We start from the raw sequence: 22,083 nt of genomic DNA, 5'->3' as shown, positions 1-22,083 counted from the left end.
TAAGTGCTTTGGTTAAGTCTGTATCCACAGGGCCAAATGGACTTGACTGAATTGAAATGGACTGCTACCCTGTTACATAACCATGAGGTAGTGATTCACTGTTGCTTATCTGTTATGAATTGATCATTAATACACATTATTAGATGATATGATCCATACAAGGTTAAAACAATATCAGTAGTTCCATCAATCTCCGAGGATCACACATAACAGAGAGGATACAACACATAATTCACTGAGGCGTTAAAGTTGTCATATAAACAAAAATATGACTAAATCATACATTTTGTTGTCAGATGAGTTTGACAGAAACCACAGTTCCATATGTCCAGCAGTGATTTGATGACAGTAAAAAACATTATGAACATTTCTTACATAACCATCGTTGTTTGAATCTAAGGAGAAATTCATAATTTAGGATAGTGCCGAAATTACAACTACACTGAGTGTGCAAAACATTAGGAACTCCTGTTCTTTCCATGACATAGACTGACCAGGTGAATCAAGATGAAAGCTATGATCCCTTATTGATGTCACCTGTTAAATCCACTTCATTCAGTGTAGATGAAGGGAAGGAGACAGGTTAAATAAGGATTTTTAAGCCTTGAGACAATTGAGACATGGATTGACACGTCTTTGTCCTGTCCCTTGTATATATATTTTTTACATCTTTTTCTTCGCATATCTTTTAAAAATATTTTCCTAAACTTCAACTTCTAAATACTCAGCTGCAACCCGCCTCACCCAATGTGGCGTGGATCAAATTTTTTCTAAAGTATTTATATTTACTTCGGATCTGGAATCCCTCAACTGAAGCTAGCCAGCTAACAGTTAGCAAACCATTGCTAGCAGTCATTAACCTTTAGCTCGGAAAGCTCTCGCCAGTTCGAACAACGTGACACAAACCAGAGCATAACGGACCTATTTCTCTCCATATCCCCGGATTCCTACCGCAAACTCTGAACATTTTTCATCTGGATCTTCGCAACTAGCTAACCGCAATCCCGGGTGACCACTCCTGGCTAGCGTTTCCATCCCGGAGCAAGCACCAATTAGCCTGAAGCTAGCCCTGCCAGGGCTCCTGTGCTACTACCGAAGCCCACTCCTGGGCTACAATATCCGGACCCCTTCTACTGCCGGTACGGGGCACGGAACCCCGCCGATCCTCTACGACTGGAATACCGACATAATCTGCCCGAGGACTCCAACAGGCCCCTCAGGCGCGACGCCCGCTGAAGGCCCATTCTGCTAACCTAGTTAGATAGTTACCTAGATCTACCTGGAATCCTACTAATTCCACGACTGGTCTATCGACGTCACCGCACGAAAAGGCAAAAACAGACTTACCCCCATCGCGACGTCCCCCAAAGGCTAACTTGCCTGCCCCGGTCTGCTAACTGCTAGCTTGTTTAGCCCCGGCCTACTAACTGTTAGCTTGTTAGCATCGGCCTGTTAACTGTCTGAATCGCCGTGTTCCCAGTCAGCCCAACCACTCACTGGACCCATATGTTCACTTGGCTACGCATGCCTCTCTCTAATATCAATATGCCTCGTCCATTACTGTCCTGGTTAGTGATTATTGTCTTATTTCACTGTAGCCTCTAGCCCTGCTCAATATGCCTTAACCAACCATGTTCCGCCTCCTACATATGCGATGACATCACCTGGTTTAAACGTCTCTAGAGACTATCTCTCATCATTACTCAATGCCTAGGTTTACCTCCAATGTACTCACATCCTACCTTACCTTTGTCTGAACACTATGCCTTGAATCTATGCTATCGAGCCCAGAAACCTGCTCCTTTTACTCTGTTCCGAACGTGCTAGACGGTCAGTTCGTATAACATTTAGCCGTACCCTTATCCTACTTCTCCTCTGTTCCTTTGGTGATGTAGAAGTTAATCAATTTCCTGCAGTGCCTAGCCCCACTCCCCAGGTGCTCTCATTTGTTGACTTCTGTAACCGTAAAAGCCTTGGTTTCATGCATGTCAACATTAGAAGCCTACTCCCTAAGTTTATTTTACTCACTGCTTTAGCACACTCTGCCAACTCGGATGTCTTAGCCGTGTCTGAATCCTAGCTAAGGAAAACCACCAAAACCCCTGAAATCGTCAACTATAACATTTCCCGCCAAGATAGAACTGCTAAAGGGGGCGGTGTTGCAATCTACTGCAAAGATAGCCAGCAGAGTTCTGTATTACTATTCAAGTCTGTACCCAAAGCATTCGAGCTTCTACTTCTAAAAATGCACCTTTCCAGAAACAAGTCTCTCACTGTTGCTGCTTGCTATAGACCTCCCTCTGCCCCCAGCTGTGCCCTTGATACCATATGTGAATTGATTGCCCCCCATCTATCTTCTGAGCTTGTGCTACTAGGTGACCTAAACTGGGACATGCTTAACACCCCGGCCATCCTACAATCTAAGCGTGATGCCCTCAATCTCACACAAACTCCAAATCCGTAAACACGGGCACCCTCATAGATGTCATCCTAACTAACTCGCCCTCCAAATACACCTCTGCTGTTTTCAATCAAGATCTCAGCGATCACTGCCTCATTGCCTGTGTCCGTAATGGGTCTGCAAACAAACGACCACTCCTCATCACTGTCAAACGCTCCCGAAAACACTTCTGCGAGCAGGTCTTTCTAATCGACCTGGCCGGGGTATCCTGGAATGACATTGACCTCATCCCGTCAGTAGATGATGCCTGGCTATTCTTTAAAAGTGCCTTCCTCACCATCTTAAATAAGCATGCCCCATTCAGAAAATGTAGAACTAGGAATAGATATAGTCCTTGGTTCACTCCAGACCTGTCTGCCCTTGACCAGCACAAAAACATCCTGTGGCGTTCTGCATTAGCATCAAATAGCCCCCGTGATATGCAACTTTTCAGGGAAGTTAGGAACAAATATACACAGGCAGTTAGGAAAGCGAAGGCTAGCTTTTTCAAACAGAAATTTGCATCCTGTAGTACTAACTCCAAAAAGTTCTGGGACACTAAAGTCCATGGAGAATAAGAGCACCTCCTCCCAGCTGCCCACTGCTCTGAGGCTAGGAAACACTGTCACCACCGATAAATCCACTATAATTGAGAATTTCAATAAGCATTTCTCTACGGCTGGCCATGCTTTCCGCCTGGCTACCCCTACCCCGGTCAACAGCCCTGCACCCCCCCATAGCAATTTGCCCAAGCCTCCCCATTTCTCCTTCACCCAAATCAAGATAGCTGATGTTCTGAAAGAGCGGCAAAATCTGGACCCCTACAAATCAGCCGGGCTAGACAATCTGGACCCTCTCTTTCTAAAATTATCTGCCGAAATTGTTGCAACCCCTATTACTAGCCTGTTCAACCGCTCTTTCGAATCGTCTGAGATTCCCAAAGATTGGAAAGCTGCCTTGGTCATCCCCCTCTTCAAAGGGGGTGACACTCTAGACCCAAACTGCTACAGACCTATATCTATCCTACTCTGTCTTTCTAAGGACTTCGAAAGCCAAGTTAACAAACAGATTACCGACCATTTTGAATCCCACCGTACCTTCTCCGCTATGCAATCTGGTTTCAGAGCTGGTCATGGGTGCACCTCAGCCAGGCTCAAGGTCTTAAACGACATCATAACCACCATCGATAAGAGACATTACTGCGCAGCCGTATTCATCAACCTGGCCAAGGCTTTTGACTCTGTCAATCACCACATTCTTATTGGCAGACTCGACAGCCTTGGTTTCTCAAATTATTGCCTTGCCTGGTTTACCAACTACTTCTCTGATAGAGTTCAGTATGTCAAATCGGAGGGCCTGTTGTCCGGACCTCTGGCAGTCTCTATGGGGGTGCCACAGGGTTCAATCCTCGGGCCGACTCTCTTCTCTGTATACATCAATGATGTTGCTCTTGCTGCTGGTGATTTTCTGATACACGACGACACTATTCTGTATACTTCTAGCCCCTCTTTGGACACTGTGTTAACTAACCTCCAGACGAGCTTCAATGCCATACAACTCTCCTTCCGTGGCCTCCAACTGCTCTTAAACGCAAGTAAAACTAAATGCATGCTATTCAACCGATCGCTGCCCGCACCTGCTCGCCCGTCCAGCATCACTACTCTGGACGGCTCTGACTTAGAATACGTGAACAACTACAAATACCTAGGTGTCTGGTTAGACTGTAAACTCTCCTTCCAGACTCACATTAAGCATCTCCAATCCAAAATGACATCTAGAATCGGCTTCCTATATCGCAACAAAGCATCCTTCACTCATGCTGCCAAACATACCCTCGTAAAACTGACCATCCTACCGATCCTCGACTTCGGTGATGTCACCTATAAAATAGCCTCCAACACTCTACTCAACAAACTGGATGCAGTCTATCATAGTGCCATCCGTTTTGTCACCAAAGCCCCATACACTACCCACCATTGCGACCTGTATGCTCTCTTTGGTTGGCCCTCGCTTCATACTCGTCGCCAAACCCACTGGCTACAGGTTATCTACAAGTCTCTGCTAGGTAAAGCCCCGCCTTATCTCAGCTCACTGGTCACCATAGCAGCACCCACTCGTAGCACGGGCTCCAGCAGGTATATCTCACTGGTCACCCCCAAAGCCAATTCCTCCTTTGGTCGTCTTTCCTTCCAGTTCTCTGCTGCCAATGACTGGAACGAACTGCAAAAATCTCTGAAGCTGGAAACACTTATCTCCCTCACTAGCTTTAAGCACCAGCTGTCAGAGCAGCTCACAGATTACTGTACCTGTACATAGCCCATCTATAATTTAGCCCAAACAACTACCTCTTCCCCTACTGTATTTATTTATTTTGCTCCTTTGCACCCCATTATTTCTACTTTGCACATTCTTCCACTGCAAATCTACCATTCCAGTGTTTTACTTGCTATATTGTATTTACCTCGCCACCATGGCCTTTTTTGCCTTTACCTCCCTTATCTCACCTCATTTGCTCACATTGTATATACTTATTTTTCTACTGTATTATTTGACTGTATGGTTTTGTTTATTCCATGTGTAACTGTGTTGTATGTGTCGAATTGCTATGCGTTTATCTTGGCCAGGTCGCAGTTGCAAATGAGAACTTGTTCTCAACTAGCCTACCTGGTTAAATAAAGATGAAACATTTTTTTTTTTTTTTTTTTAATTTAACATTTTTTTTTGTGTATGTGTGCCATTCAGAGGGTGAATGGGCAAGACAAAGTTAAGTGCCTTTGAAATGGGGTATGGTAGTAGGTGCCAGGTGCACCTCTGTCAAGAACTGCAACGCTGCTAGGTTTCCCACGCTCAACAGATTCCCGTGTGTATCAAGAATGGTTCACCACCAAAAGGACACCCAGCCACTTGACACAACAGTGAGAAGCATCAACATCGGCCAGCATCCCAGTGGAACGCTTTCGACACCTTGTAGAGTCCATGCCCTGACGAATTGAGGCTGTTCTGAGGACAAAAGGGAGGAAGGGGGGTGCAACTCAATATTAGGAGAGTGTTCTTAATGTTTTGTACACTCAGTGAAATAGGCCTGTGTGTAGGATTTCAGTTTGGTCCTTTGTCTTAGTGATGTGACCAAGGAATGCTAAGACAAACAGAAACCATAATGTAAACATAATATAAATTACCAGAACTGACCACTAGATGGTGGTATGCACTTACAATAACGCACAGGTTCAGACAGGTGTGGACATGTCTGTTTACAATGTAACATGGACATAATAACAGTATCTATACCTAGAACTCAGAGGTAGTTACTAATATCAGTACATAAGTCTATAGAGTTGAACACTATATCGATATCACATGGTTTGCTTAAAACAAAAACACATTTAGTTCTATGATGATGATTCTCCTCAAAACAAAAAGTAAACTTTTTGGTAAGTTCCCTGAACATTCTTCCTCCTGCGAGAAAATTTAACATTTGAGTCCTCCAGGGATCTAGTTTGGTTTGTGCTAATGTTTGATTATATATATGATCTAGGAGTATAACATGTATTCACTGTCAGTAAACATAGTAGAGCCTAGACGTTAATTCATAGCTGCATTATACAACATATCTGGGCTTTGTTTCATGCCCTTCAGTCACACAGTCAAAAGATTGAAGGCAAACATTTCACCCCATTGATTATTTGTCATATTACACTTCCTACTAAGGTCATTCGATTAGATTAAGTTTGATTTGTCAACACACATTAAGAAGTGACTGCTCCGCTGACACACTGAGAATTCCCTTTCACAGTCAGTCAGTGCAGCCGTACCCTGTGGGAGAGAGAGTACTGTATGGTCATGATATGGTGTGAGTAAAGTTAAAAGAAACATAAACCATGTCTCCTTATAAATGCATTCAACATACATCTTAATATTTACATTGAGTATTCTTATTGATGAGGATGAATGAGACCATATGGAGGCAGGTATACTACTTCTTCACTGCCCTTAACAGACAAATGATCATATTAGCATTGGTTTAGTTAGAAACAGTTTCCCAGAGACCGATCTAGTCTAGTCCTGGACTAAAAAGCAAGTTCAATGACGATCACGATTCTCCATTGAAAGGGCGTTTTAGTCTAAGACTAGGTTTAATCTTTGTTCGGCAAACCGGGCCTAAGAGGTATGATTGGGTTTGGGTGTCTTTGACTACCGTCTGATGAAAAACGCACAGAGAAAACCAAGGCTTCGAACCGCCCTTCCGTAGATCTCCAAAATAGAGAAAGAAAATCTAAGAAATTCTTCCCATTGGAACAGGTGAATGGTGAATCCAGGTGAATGGTGAATTTGAACAGACTGAGCTTTGGGACAATAGGGTTCAGATCAGGTAAATTATCAAAAAAGAAATAACAAGATTGCTTTGGCTGTTTGTGTGTCAGTCCCATTCCCAGTTGTCTTCTTATTGCAATTGATAGTAGAGCGGATGTCAATGAACCTGACTGAGCAATGGAAACACAAGGGTGACTGACCATTCCTGTGCTACCAATCTGAGGTAGATGAGGCTGAATCTGTCCCAAGAGGTAGCTAAGATTATAGGTATATCTATGTGGAGATGGATTGAGTTGGCCCACGAGGTAACTAAGATTATAGGTCTATCTATGTGGAGATGGATTGAGTTGGCCCAGGAGGTAACTAAGATTATAGGTCTATCTATGTGGAGATGGATTGAGTTGGCCCAGGAGGTAGCTAAGATGTATAGCGTTTGGTAGAGGGAGAGTCTGGGAGGGATTGGGGAAGTAAAATAGATACTTTACTGTCCATTTGGTTAGAAATGTGGATCTGCTTGAGGTTGCCCCAGAGGTAGCTCAGGATGTGTCTGCCTGAGGAGGAGACTGATCAGACTGAAGGAAGGGGGTTTTATTGGACCAGAGGTAATACTAACAGGTGGCATCCGTCCATGGTGGTTGGGGATCAGGATTGTTTCCACCTGTGGTGCACTCCAGATCTCCTCTGGATCTGTGCCGGGTCTTCCGGAGAGCTGGAGGACTTGCTAGAGGACTTGCTGAGGGGGGAGGAACTGTCCTGAGAGGGCTGGGAGTGCCTGTTTCCCTGCCTGGGACTGGGGCTGTAGGAGGTGGTGGTAAAGGTACCGGGGTACTGGTCCACAGTAGTGCGTCTTCCCTGAGTGGCTGTGGCAGGAGACAAGGGGCCGGGGGGGCGGTGAGGACAGTGGGCCACCATGTGCGTCGCGCTCTGGCAGTAGTGGCACTTCTTTGGCTGGGGCGGTAGGCCACACTCTTTGGCATGGTGGTCTAGTCCTCCACAGTTATAGCATCTGAGACAGAGAGTGGAGATCCTTGTCACATTCCAATTCACAAACAATACATTTCTTTCAACTTCAGGGCGTATTTATTCTGAATTCAAAGAATAAAACCTAGAACTTCTTATATGGGATATCATTACATTTTCTCTAGAATGTAATGTGGTACAAATACAATTATAACATGCTTACTAGATTGGTTTAATTATATTTACCCAAAATCTGTTGGTCCAAATGTATCTTTTAGATGGCAGCATTTCACATAGAATACACCATAGACACCATAGAATACACCAATACTGAACCTAACAGAAAACATTTAAAGCGACCAATGCATATACAATACTTCTCATATGTGGTCTCATCAAGAGATGACAAATAAAATAAATAGATAAATAGATAATTATTTTCCCTGCTAAAATGCGCTTTAATAACAGTTGCCAACATGCTGATATGTATAGCTTACTGCCAAATGTATATAGAAATTAAGTATGTCTACAACAGGCCTAAGGCCTGCAATAAATAACCAAGACGCTGCTCACAGGCAGAAACAATGACAAGGCGAAACAGTGATGACAAGGCGAAACAAAGCAGGGTTCCACACAGGGAACTAAGGCGTGTCACTCCAGGCTGTCACATGGTCTGTTTTACTGAATCAAAAAGGAAGCTATTCAATTAACTGGTTAATATAAGAGCAAATCATACCAATTCATTTGCAATAGACGTGATCATTAGATATCAGGTCATAAACAGATAGGCTCATTACGACATTATTAACTTGCAGTCAGATGTTATAAGGCTACATTTCAGGTCGGTCACTCAAAAAGTTACATATTGCAGCTTTAACTCTTTCAGATGGAAACAAAGAGTTTCGCATGACTAAGCTGGAGGCTTGCAGGGGGTCCCTCTCGGTGGCATCTTCAATTAGAACATGCGAGGGGGGAGAGGGAAGGAGAGGAGAGGGGGAAGGGCATTGGAATTTAGGTTTCATCCAGGCTAGTTCGCTTGCTTGGGAGGTTACCTACCAATACCCCCTCCTCCACTCCCCAACCCCCACCACATAGACTCCCATTCTAGCTGGTAAGAGTGAATAACCAGTTTTCACAAGACAAGCTGGTAGTAAAGGTTTCACAAGTGTCGCTGAATCTATGTTTTTATAACATATCAATCACATAGGCAGGCACTGTTTAGACACATGGTTACATAGTTCCCACAACGTTTATGTTTGCATCATTTCTAATACTTGCACAGAACAACAAATCAGCTGAGGTTTGACTTTCAAGTCAACTAATAACTCAAGTGAAGAGAAAGGTGTTGGCACAATTTATTTGTAAATTCCAAAATGTTCAAATATTGTCAATGTTTATAAAGATCGGGGAGCCAAGAGTTTAACAGTGTAACACTGTAATACATCAATCCATGAAATAAAAAATACAATAAACCAATATAAAGAATATAAAAAAATAAATTCTGGTGGATGTACTAAAGGGAATGTAGTGTTTATAAAATGTTTTTAATCTGCCAATTTGGATCCAACCAGCAGCTCTGTTACTGACCCAGAAAGGTCAGGGGTTAGAGGTCAACACACTGACCTCAACATATTTCTATTCCTTCCTTTGAAGAAAGATCCCTCTTACATTATAACAATGGGGAGGGAAATTAGGATGAAATGTCTACACAAAAAATAAGTATACATTGTTAAATAAATGTGATAATTGATGTAGCATAGGCCTAACTCGGGTCATAAAATTAGTATCCACCATAACGCAACATGATGCAATACAACATCACCTAATGATGAATAAAAGGGCAATCCTGTAAAAAATAGAAAGCCTGTTTCTGAGAATTCCTCTTCAGTCTAAAGTGATATTTGCTATACATTAAAACATTGCATCTGGATGGGAAACAGCTGTTAAAAAAGAACCTCTACAAATGTGAACGTTTGACATAATGTGACTAATGCAGCAGGTATACTCCACACAGAACCTCTGAATCATACACAGGTAAATACGAATATGCAGCTACTGCTAAATATATTACATCAATGCTCACATACACAGGCACACGCACATGCATGTACGCACACACAAACACACACCACTAATGATCACGGCAGTACTACCCTGTTCCTTCCAACATCATCTGTTCTGTTGCCAGTCTCAGTCTCAATTCCCTCCCTGAATTCACCCATAACTGAACATTGACTTGAAAGGAAAGTCTGTGCTAGTAATTCTATGGTTCACTCACCGGTCTCCCTGTGGCTTCCATCTCTGCGGCGGGGCCGGGGGTTTGGGTTTCTGTCTCCTCTCACTGCCCGAGCAGGGGCCTCTCCCGGGGCCCGTGACTTGTACAGACTCCAGGCCCCTGGGGGACCACTGGAAGGTAAACTCTAGTGGCTCTCCCTCCCGCAGGCTGCGAAAGCCCTCCATGTGCAGTTTGCTCTGGGATAGAAGGAGGATAGGACAGGGGCAGGATAGGGAGAAGAAGACACAGGTTACACAGGGATCTCATGGTCTAGTCACACACAGTAAAACTAAATCAACCCACCTCTCACTTCCTATACCAGAGGATTCAGATGGACCTTAGCACACTACAGCAGAACACTATACTTTCTTAATGCATTCATCTTAACGTAGCTGGGTGAGACAACCACATCTCACAGTCGTAGTGAGTAAAACTTTCCTCAGTAAAGCAGCTATCAGCAAAGCCAGTGCTAGTAAGAAAAGTCAAGTTTCAGTCTTACATGATGATCTGTGAACTCAATCATCGGAATCTTAGGCATTCAGTTGCTAATATAGATCACTAAATGTTTCTAAAATGATTTAATGGCAAGTGAAACAGGATTTTGGTGTAAAAAATGAATTTGTTGAATATAATCTTGTAATAACAAATATATTATAATTACTACTATTAACATCACTATTGTCCCATTATAAAATACAAAAACATAATTTTTACAGGTATAAAATATGTATTACAACCTAAATCATATCTTACTGTTTGTGAAACTTTAAAACAGTTGGTTCCCTTTCCTTATTTGTTAAATATAATTGTATGTATGATCTATTCATGTGTCAAATAATATTAATTGCTTGATTGAAGTTCATGAGTAAAAAAAACCCAACCATTTCATCCATCAAAGAAATACACAATTAACTAATAGAAAATACTATTTCACAATTATTTTATTATAAACATTAAATAGTAGCTATATATAGTATATAAATGGTAATACTATTTATGTTTTATCAAATTAAACACAGATAATTTAGGTTTTGAATATATTCAAAATATCCTAATCATCTCTCAATTAGAGCTTTATTCCTTTTCTTAAACAACTTTTCATAAACAAGTTTTACTATTAACTTTTACTATTTTACATCTAATTACATTTTCATGGATCTTGTCCAAAATAAATGTTTACAAAATTAATTCATACATTTACAGCAACTGTTACCTCAACTACAGCCTTAATTAAGCCAATTTACCCCCAGTTCACAGTACATAATAACTTTTTTCTAATACACAAAAGGAATACTACTGATTAAAACGAATTATTTGACTTCTGTGAAAGTTGTTTACAGTAATGTAAATTATTGCATGTCTGAACAACTGCAGTGACAAACCCCCTCCCCTAAAAACAAATAACTCAATCTAGCAACGAATAAAAAAAACTGAATAACTCATGAATCCTAATGAAACCACATGCAACGAAACTTAACCCTTTACAGAGGCCAACAACTAATCTAGCCCATATTTCTACGAGTCACTCGTAGTCACCGATTTGCGTTTCAACAGAAGTCAAAGCATAGGTTCAGGATTCTCTGCTCCAGACACCTCGTTCTCCTCCTGACATATCTGAGCCATCAGCCCTCAGCCCAGCTCTCTGTTAGCCCTGCTGGAGCCACCTAAACTCTGGGCTACCACAGACCAACCCAGCACCGCAGCCATTTTGCCTGTTTTCGGTTGGGGGAGTGAGTAAGTTGGCCTGGAGAATTTGGGAATGAAAAAGGGCATAGAAGAGAAGGGAAAGAGAAAAAGAGAGCAAGGAGAAAGAGGAAGGGTACGGGGTATATACAGTACTTTAATTTCATTTTTCCAGCACATAGTCTGTTTACTAGCTCTTCCAATAGTGGAGGAAGCTTTTGCCACTGGACGGCTTGATTGAGAGAAACGTGATATGAATGAGAGGGTTGGAGAGGCCAGATATGATGAATAAATGACAAAACCCTAGAGTTCAGGCTGCGTCAGGCTTCAGCAAGTTTAACTCCTGAATATACCTCAGGAGTTTGTTGAGCTTCAACTGTTTCATCGTCAACAGATCACAACAAATTCCCAGTTTAAAGAGAGAAATTCCCCCGCTTGAAGCAGTTATTCAGGTCATTCTACAAAGCCATATGCGGTCTCTCCACAGTCCTGTCTACAGTAGCATCCTGTTAGTCATTTGTTAGTCACATTCAAGCTATGCAAGGAAACCTACAGTATATCAATCCACGCAACTTTGTGAAACATTCCCAGAAATCAGTCTCAGATTCATGCACCAAATATTTCCCAGTTAAAATGAATCTGAATTGTAATTGAAGAGTGAGTAAATCGTTCATTGCAGTGGTCTCAAAAGCCCGTGGAGACAGTGATTCAACATCAAACAAGCAGTGGTCAAAAGCACGCAGACAGATAACATACTGCAACTGCATTGCTCCAACAGTGTTGGTTAGCAGTTAGATGCACTGTCGTCATATGCATTTCATTCATGTCTCTGCCTGGCCGGTTCCCCTCTCTCCACTGGGATTCTCTGCCTCTAACCCTATTACAGGGGCTGAGTCACTGGCTTACTGGTGCTCTTTCATGCCGTCCCTAGGAGGGGTGCGTCACTTGAGTGGGTTGAGTCACTGACGTGGTCTTCCTGTCTGGGTTGGCGCCCCCCCTTGGGTTGTGCCGTGGCGGAGATCTTTGTGGGCTATACTCGGCCTTGTCTCAGGATGGTAAGTTGGTGGTTGAAGATATCCCTCTAGTGGTGTGGGGGCTGTGCTTTGGCAAAGTGGGTGGGGTTATATCCTTCCTGTATGGCCCTGTCCGGGGGTATCATCGGATGGGACCACAGTGTCTCCTGACCCCTCCTGTCTCAGCCTCCACTATTTATGCTGCAGTAGTTTATGTGTCGGGGGGCTAGGCTCAGTCTGTTATATCTGGAGTACTTATCCTGTCTTATCCGGTGTCCTGTGTGAATTTAAGTATGCTCTCTCTAATTCTCTTTTCGGAGGACCTGAGCCCTAGGACCATGCCTCAGGACTACCTGGCATGATGACTCCTTGCTGTCCCGAGTCCACCTGGCCGTGCTGCTGCTCCATTTTCAACTGTTCTGCCTGCGGCTATGGAACCCTGACCTGTTCACCGGATGTGCTACCTGTCCCAGACCTGCTGTTTTCAACACTCTAGAGAGCAGGAGCGGTAGAGATACTCTAAATGATCGGCTATGAAAAGCCAACTGACATTTAATCCTGAGGTGCTGACTTGCTGCACCCTCGACAACTACTGTGATTATTATTATTTGACCATGCCGGTCATTTATGAACATTTGAACATCTTGGCCATGTTCTGTTAAAATCTCCACCCGGCACAGCCAGAAGAGGACTGGCCACCCCTCATAGCCTGGTTCCTCTCTAGGTTTCTTCCTAGGTTTTGGCCTTTCTAGGGAGTTTTTCCTAGCCACCGTGCTTCTACACCTGCATTGCTTGCTGTTTGGGGTTTTAGGCTGGGTATCTGTACAGCACTTTGAGATATCAGCTGATGTAAGAAGGGCTATATAAATACATTTGATTTGATTTGATCAGCTGGCCATAGAAATCAGTCTTCTCTATAATCAGTCCCTCTATCAATAGATGACTCGCTGTAAGGAAGTAGGTATCTTTTTTTTCCTTCTCCCCTTTCTGAGGGAAAAAAAAACACCAGGAAGAAACAAAGACTGGTATTAGCCTAGCCCTGGAAGGAAGGAGGAGTCTGCCATACACAGTGAGATGAGATGGACTGATGGGCTTTCATAACCAAGGATCCACTCCAGCCAGTCTCCCATCGCATCATTCACTATGTCCCCCACCACACCACTCCCCAAGCCTATGCTGCCCAAGCAAATCCTACTACATTTACATCTGAGTCATTTAGCAGACGCTCTTATCCTGAGCAACTTACAGTAGTAGTGAGTGCAATACGTTTTCGGACTGGTCCCCTGTGGGAATCTAACCCACAACCCTGGCGTTGCAAGCGCCATTCTCTACCAATTGATCCACACAGATTTGGGACTAGGCAAGCTAAATCAAGCACACCTAAAATGTGGCAATATTTGGGTGGATTTGGTGGAATTCTGGCTCTAATTAGGCTGTAAAGTGTCAATGGAATCTTGCAACATGACACGGGATGGTGAAGGAAAGCAGTGCTTTAACATACACAGCCCAAAGCCCACACAGGAGTGAAATAATGTCCAAAATCTAAACCTGGTTGTGAGGTTGGCCTCTAAGCACATGTTTAACCTGACCACCACCATGCATGCACCACCTATCTTTTCTTTGGCTTCAGAAAACCCCCTCTTATAGAGAGGCCCTTCCCCCATCTTCTGGGTCTATAAAACATGACGAGTAACATCTATAAATCACCCATTTTTACAATGCAAAATGATTTTACTATAACAATAATTTTCCAAATGTTAATTATTTCCTGTAGTCCTACAGACACCCCAAATAACTGCTCATTCATGAGGACTCAGAATCTATGATTCTCCTGATGCTACAATTTAGGTGTTACAATGTCACCACTGCTCCTCAACAATGTGCATGTGTCTCAGAGATATGTGGTAGAGATACAAACTATCCAATAGCCTGCACTGTGTGATCACCTCGTATGTGGGACAATTTGCATCCAACTCGTGTAGACATGAGGGTTCAGCTTGACTATCTATCGGCGGATTATTTGTATCCATTCATGGTTCAACTTAACTTACTTGGTGAACAAATACATCCATAGGAGGATCTACGGGAGTTCCCCCACGACTAGTCATGGATATAAACCCGAAGCCCATCCGCACATTGAACCACTTGCAGTGGCCTGCGCCGTGCATGGACTGTTGCTGCCCACTCAGCAAGGATCCTGGCTCCTCTCCTCTATCGCCACCTTTGCCCACCCCTCCTGAAAGCAAGTCGAGAACACAATGTTAAAACATCAATAAAATCACTTCCCATTTGTTTCAGTAAAACTTATTTGGGCAAATTATTCCGCTTCTGAAATGTATTCTGTCCTGTACACAATTCAAATGCAAAGTATTTATTTTCCAGAGCGGGTAACCAACTCATAAAAAACATATATAAAAAAACGTTATTTACATAATTTGCCAGCAGATGGAATTTGCTTGCAGTTGCTTTGCTTTGATTGCTATCTGATAAATAGCCATCATAGGCTACTCCAACTTGGATATTGAAGTGTTTATATATCAGCTATGAACTTCCATCTGCACGTGCGTCACTTTTCATTTTCTAACAACAAAGGTGAAATAACTTTGTATATGACGCAAAGGACAGGTGTCCATTGTCACCCATAAAGCTCTGCAAAAAGCGCACAAAAAAACTCGAAGTACTGTATATCGCAAACGCCGTGGGCGGTAGGCTACATAACACAACATCTTGGAAATAGATACACAACAACATCTCGGAGGCTAGTCAGTACTCTCTCCTTTCCCAGGAAAGAGGGACGCCAGAGAGATCTAAGCAGAGCTACATAGAATATAGAATAACCTTCGTCCATGTTTCCCTGACAAGTTTCCGCTCCAAACTTCGTTGATATAAACTCTGCGGGTCTTGATATTGTTTATTCCTCTGCGTCAGTCGAATATTCTGATTCGAGCGACCATACTTTAGGGTGCATAATCCAACGTGCGTTCCCCCATAGATTTTCAGCATATTCTTCTATGGATTTCTCTTTCTCTGTTCACGTGACTCTGTCAATTTACATGCTTTCTGGCTACTATTTTGTTTGGTCCGTGCAAACCGGGATCCTTAGGTCGTCCCTAACCAATTGAAGTTGACATGTAAAATGGTTAAGGTAATGGTTAAGGATAGGGTTTAGTAAGGGTTATGATTAAGGCTAGGGTTAAAGTAAAGGTAGGGGTTAAGATTATGGTAGGGTTTAGGGTATGGACGTCCCAAGGATACCGGATAGCACTGCCATTTTTTTCTCCTCGAATCCAGGCAAAAGAGTTCGTTCAGAGCACAGAGATAACCAATCGTCGTTCCACAAACCGAACATCAACATATTTGTGTAGGCCTATGCCACGTTAATTTATTCATTAGACCTTTCAAAACATAAGTAATTGACACGCAAATGCTTTAGCTGTCATTTCATGCCAAGAATAAACTGAATGAGTAGCCTAATTTATGTATGGAATATGTTAAATATATAGGCATATCCTTAAGCCATGATATTTACAATACCAGTCAAAAGTTTGGACACAGCTACTCCTTCAAGGGTTTTTCTTAATTTTTTGTACTATTTTCTACATTGTAGAATAACATTGAAGACATCAAAACTATGAAATAACACACATGGAATCATGTAGTAACCAAAAAAAGTGTTAAACAAATCAAAATATATTTGATATTTGATATTTCATCAAGGAGAGTAATGCATCAGATGACCTGGCCTCCACAATCACCCAACCTCAATCCATTTGAGATGGTTTGGGATGAGTTGGACCGCAGAGTGAAGGAAAAGCAGCCAACAAGTGCTCAGCATATGTGGGAACTCCTTCAAGACTGTTGGAAAAGCATTCCAGGTGAAGCTGGTTGAGAGAATGCCAAGAGTGTGCAAAGCTGTCATCAAGGCAAAGGGTGGCTACTTTGAAGAATCTCAAAGATAAAATACATTTTGATTTGTTTAACACTTTTTGGTTACTACATGATTCCATATGTGTTATTTCATAGTTTTGACGTCCTCATTATTATTCTAAAATGTAGAAAACAGTAAAAATAAAGAAAAACCCTTGAATGAGTAGGTGTGTCCAAACGTTTAACTGGTACTGTATATATCAATAAAAACTGTGATCACATTTAACTCCAAGGTAACTATTGCACTGAATTAGGCTACTTCGTTATTATCTGTTCAAAATGAATGTCTTTGTAACTGTGACATATCACACATATGCCTATCCTTCTTGAAATGTTTATGTGAGTAGACATGACATGAACCAATTTGGTGGGTACAGTCTTTCCGGGGATGGACAAATCATTAGCCTAACTACTTTGTCAGACTCCTAAAATATATATTTATGAGCACCACAGCCACAATGCTTGGGGCATGAAATAAACCTATTTTCACAGGTATCACAGTTGTCTCACAAAGACAATCCATCATTACTCTCAACTAACTTTTAATTTGTATTATTATCTATATTATTATTATTGTTATCACTGTGTTATTGGGAAAGAGCTCTCATGTTAAGAATGTCACTCTACTGTTTTACACATGTGCGCGTGGCGAATAAACGTTGAAACTTGAAACTCACCAGGTAAAGTGAGTTTAGGCTATTTATCACAAAATATGGAAATCCGTATTACTTAAAAGCTCATCTGTGTTGACATGTATGAGGCAACAACAGATTGGCCAAAATATATATCTAACGCGTAAAAGGAAACTAAGGACAAAACATGAACGCATAGATCATACAGGCATGACCTGACATTCCTGTGCTGTTGACATTCCTGTGTTGTTCTCGACCGTAGGTTATCATTTTTAGCAAAACCCATGTACAGATCAAGTTAGCAGAAATATCTCATAGATAGGCGTATGTGTTCCTTGCATGGTACACATTAACAGGCCACATAAAGGATATTTGTGTATATTAACACCTGTTTTTATTAAATATTATCATCCAATTATTGAAATAAAAACGATTCCCCGTTAATTAGACTATGGCATAAATAACGAAAGAGGGTTCAAAACACAAGAGACTGACCAGGGCGAAGGTTAGGCGAATTCTTTATGAAGGGGATTGGGGGAGAAATACTCCCAATACCATCTAAACACGCCCACACTCCCGCAGGAATCCTCTGATGGACCCCACCTCACACTTCAATCCGCCTTCAAATTGTTTGTGAAGATGCAGAATATGAGAGGAATTGGAGCTCAGCGTGGAACATTGGGCCAGAATGACCAGGCAGCAGTCGTATCAGATGTTACCGAAGCAGTTATTTTCTCAGGTATCATAAATGAGGGGATAAATGCGTCAAACTGAATCGGCGCCTATTGGGAAGATTGAGGAGGATTTGGAAACAGAAAACTCAGCCTTATGTGTTGTGTGTATGATATTAAAGGTGAGGACAGAGGGTAAAACATAATCAGACCATGTATAGTCACAGTTATGAGGTGAAAGTATCCATGCATAATTGGTAATGTGATTGGTACTTATCAGTTCTTAACTCTTTTCAACCAGAAATGCCGAGTCCACCAGAGAGCCTCCCTCTCTCTCCCTTTCTCTCATTTTATCGAGTTCATTAGGTTTCATTCCATTTTCTACCATTGAACACTTTTTTGCAGTCTAGCTTTTGAGTGCCACCAAGGTTCATATTGTTTAAAAAAATCATTAGACTGCTACTATTATTAACAACTCTAAGAAATGTAGAAAACTACAATTTAACTGTTTAAACTACAATGTAAAGTGTAAATATATCAGAATCAGATTGTACACATTATATTTAGATCGAATGTCTCTTTTTTTGAACAGCTTTGTGGAAAAACCATGCGTAAAATGGGCTCTACGTCCATATAGTCTTTGCGCAAATGTCGATTGTATTGCCTAATCTTGTAACCCTTTCCGAGAATCTGAGATCCTTTCGGGGTGATATTGGGGTACTTATGATGGATGTATGGTGATAATCAGGATTTTCCCCCATGCAAAGTGAGTGGCTGGGAGGGGCCCGGGCATTGATGGAAGGGAGGCGAAGATGAACGTTAAAGGGTTGTTCTCTTCCAATGCCTTAGCAGGTCGAGATAGTGAAACGGGGGAACGAACGATTCGATTTAAAATAAATGTAAGAAATGCGCAATTGGAATCACATTAAGATTGTGGACCTTTTATTTAGGTGCATGTGTAAACTATTGTTCGTTCTCTGAGGCTACCGCTTTGCTAAACTGTTGAGCTCAACGAGGTTATATCTTAGGCTTTAAATCTTTAGTCCATCACATTTTGAAATACACAATTGTGCCCAATAAATTAGATTATGGAGATTAAAAATGTTATGTTGAAACACATTAAAGGGAAATTAAATATTGGACAATGAATCTATTTAAACCATATGGTAGAATAACTAAGTCTCAAACATACTGAACAAAAATATAAACGCAACATGTGAAGTGTTGGTCCCATGTTTCATGATCTAAAATAAAAGATCCCAGAAATGTTCCATAGGAACAAAAAACTTAGCTACATTTCTTGGCACAAATTTGTTTACAGCCCTGTTAGTGAGCATTTCTCTTTTGCCAAGATAATTCATCCACCTGACAGGTGTGGCATATTAAACAGCATGATCATTACACAGGTGCACCTTGTACTGAGGCCAATAAAAGGCCACTCTAAAATGAGAAGTTTTGTCACACAACACAATGCCTCTGATATCTCAAGTTTTGAGGGAGCGTGCATTTGGAATGCCACCAGAGCTGTTTCCAGAGAAATTAATGTCGTTTTAGAGAATTTGGCAGTACGTCCAACTGGCTTCACAAACGCAGACCACGTATAACCACGCCAGCCCAGGACCTCCACATCTAGCTTCTTCACCAGCAGGATAGTATGAGACCAGCCACCTGGACAGCTGATGAAACTGTGGGTTTGCACAACCAAGAATTTCTGCACAAACTGTCAGAAACCTCAGGGATCTCATCTGAGTGCTCGTCATCCTCACCAGGGTCTTGACCTGACTGCAGTTCGGCCTGACTGCGTCGTAACCAACTTCAGTGGGCAAATGCGCACCTTCGATGGCTACTGGCACACTGGTGAAGTGTGTTCTTCACAGATGAATCCCGGTTTCAAATGTACCGGGCAGATGGCAGTGTATGGCGTTGTGTGGGCGAGCGGTTTGCTGATGTCAACGTTGTGAACAGAGTTCCCCATGGTGGCAATGGGGTTATGGTATGGGCAGGCATAAGCTGCGGACAACAAACACAATTGCATTTTATCGATGGAAATTTGAATGCACAGAGATACCGTGACGAGATCCTGAGGCCCATTGTCGTGCCATTAATCCACCGCCATCATCTCATGTTTCCGAATGATAATGCACGGCCCCACGTCGCAAGGATCTGTACACAATTCCTGGAAGCTGAAAATCTCCCACTTCTTCCAATGCCTGCATACTCACCAGACATGTCACCCATTGAGCATGTTTGGGATGCTCTGAATCGACATGTATGACAGCGTGTTCCAGTTCCCACTAATATCCAGCAACTTCGCAGAGCCATTGAAGAGGAGTGGGACCACATTCCACAGGCCACAATCAACAGCCTGATCAACTCTACGAAGGAGATGTGTCGCACACACACACACACACACACACATAGTCTTGCGCAGCTAACCTTGTGGGGACATACAATTCAGTCCCATTCAAAATCCTATCTTCTCTTTCCCCTAACCTGTACTCTTACGCTAACCCTGACTTTAACCCTCATCCCTAACCCAAAAAGCTAACCTTAACCTTAACCCTAGCTCCTAACCCTAATTATAACCGCAACACTAACTCTAACCTTAACCCTAAACCCCCTAGAAATAGCATTTTACCTTGAGGGGACCAACAAAATGTACACAGTTGGTCAAATTTTTGTTGGTTTACTATTCTTGTGGGGACTTAGTATAGTTGCACGCACACACACACACACACACACAAGCTTTTATTGGATTGGACTGGATTGAGTTACACTCCCCATATAAAAACGTACTTATCGCATGCATAATGATTTTAACAGTTTCCTATTTCAGAATAATCCAAGGCATGGTGACCGTGACGCACTTACTTAAGGTTGTCCCCTGCGAGGTCAAACCCCTGGATATCTGTGAAGAAGAGCAGGGATGTTTATTAATTAGGCCCAGAATGCATCGAGGATGTCTGGCGTCTAGACTACACATTAGCCTCCTGCATTTGGGACATCATTGAAGAGGGTGCACTTTCATAACCAGTTGTTGAATGCCCAAGATAACTGAAAGTAAATGTATGAACTGTATGAAATGTGGAAATATACAGAGTCCACCATTTCCCATTCATATCAACTATAGCATATAATAAATTACTCCCCCAAGGGTAACCTAGGGAAATTGACCATGCATTATTTAAAAATATGTATTGTACAATTCAATAGGGATGGATACCATCTCGTTCCCGGAGTCGGAAACTCTTAATCAAGCTATGGAGGTAGCGGTCTGGCAAGGGTTAACCGCTCAGCTCAGCGAATGGAGACTGGAGAGTTTCGCCACAGAGTTCCAAGCAGACCAGGCCAATGAGTCAATGAACAAAGTAAAAAATTATTCCTTAGTTGTTAGTTTTCTCGAAATCTAAAAAGGTACAACCTAGATTCGAGCGAATGTTTTCAGTAAACAAACGTCATTACTCCAACCTTGTGAAAGTGACAAACTGATAGGATTTCATTTTTCTTCAAAAACAACCTATATCGAAGGAGTGCCGTTGATTTGACAGCCGGCACGTGCAGTTCGGCTCAAGACGACCATTAGACGTGTTTCTACGCATGCGCTTGGTGAGCCAACGTCGCCATGACATCGCTTAAATTGGAGAAGCAATTTTAGCCTATTTTCATACTGTACTGCCTTTGGTTTCACAGCTGTTTTGCCTATTGCCTCACCATCTCCATCTTCGGAATATAGCCTTTTAGAAAGTATAGCCTAATGAATTTCAATAGAATTTAGGTAAGAATGTCCACACGGTAACAAACTGTTTGGATGCTAAACAATTGCATTGATTAAAAAGCCTACAAGAACATGAAATAAATGTAACATTTTTCATTAATGTAACATAATCTCCGCTTTGGCTCATTTGACCCCCTCAATTCTCTGCATTGCCTGGTCCAAAATCAAAGCATACTTGCATAATGTTTATGGTTAATTAATTGCAAAACATTAGGCTATAGGAAGAAGTGGGGAACACATATGCAGCAATTTAGCTTACCGATTGTTCACCGCTGAGAATATAGCAACTGATGGAAAGGCTATCCGTTCCTGAGGAAGGATGGAGAAGGTAGTTTGTATCGATACTTGTCTATTGGTAAGCTGTTTGCAGCTACCAGCTGTATGGGGGGTGATTCA

The 22,083-nt window shown here is 42.1% G+C and overlaps 1 protein-coding gene across 1 annotated transcript; it reads right to left on the bottom strand.

Moving 5' to 3' along the window:
* Positions 1-7,393: 7,393 nt before the first annotated feature.
* On the bottom strand, positions 7,394-20,141 carry LOC120030903 (protein lin-28 homolog A-like). Its single transcript, XM_038976411.1, has 4 exons — positions 20,135-20,141; positions 14,734-14,918; positions 9,990-10,183; positions 7,394-7,757 (listed from the first exon to the last, which is right to left on the bottom strand). The coding sequence occupies exons 1-4, from the start codon at positions 20,139-20,141 to the stop codon at positions 7,394-7,396; spliced, it is 750 nt and encodes a 249-aa protein (XP_038832339.1).
* Positions 20,142-22,083: the final 1,942 nt, after the last annotated feature.

Source organism: Salvelinus namaycush, chromosome 37 (genome assembly GCF_016432855.1).
Source record: "Salvelinus namaycush isolate Seneca chromosome 37, SaNama_1.0, whole genome shotgun sequence".
NCBI lineage: Eukaryota > Metazoa > Chordata > Actinopteri > Salmoniformes > Salmonidae > Salvelinus > Salvelinus namaycush.
This window is presented reverse-complemented; position numbering and strand designations above follow the sequence as displayed.

Coding starts and splice junctions, on each gene's coding strand:
- LOC120030903 (XM_038976411.1), bottom strand. Junction 10,184..14,733: donor TGGATGTATTTGTTCACCAA/GTAAGTTAAGTT, acceptor CTTCTATCCCAG/AGCAAACTGCACATGGAGGG. Junction 7,758..9,989: donor TGGAAGCCACAGGGAGACCG/GTGAGTGAACCA, acceptor TCTCTGTCTCAG/ATGCTATAACTGTGGAGGAC.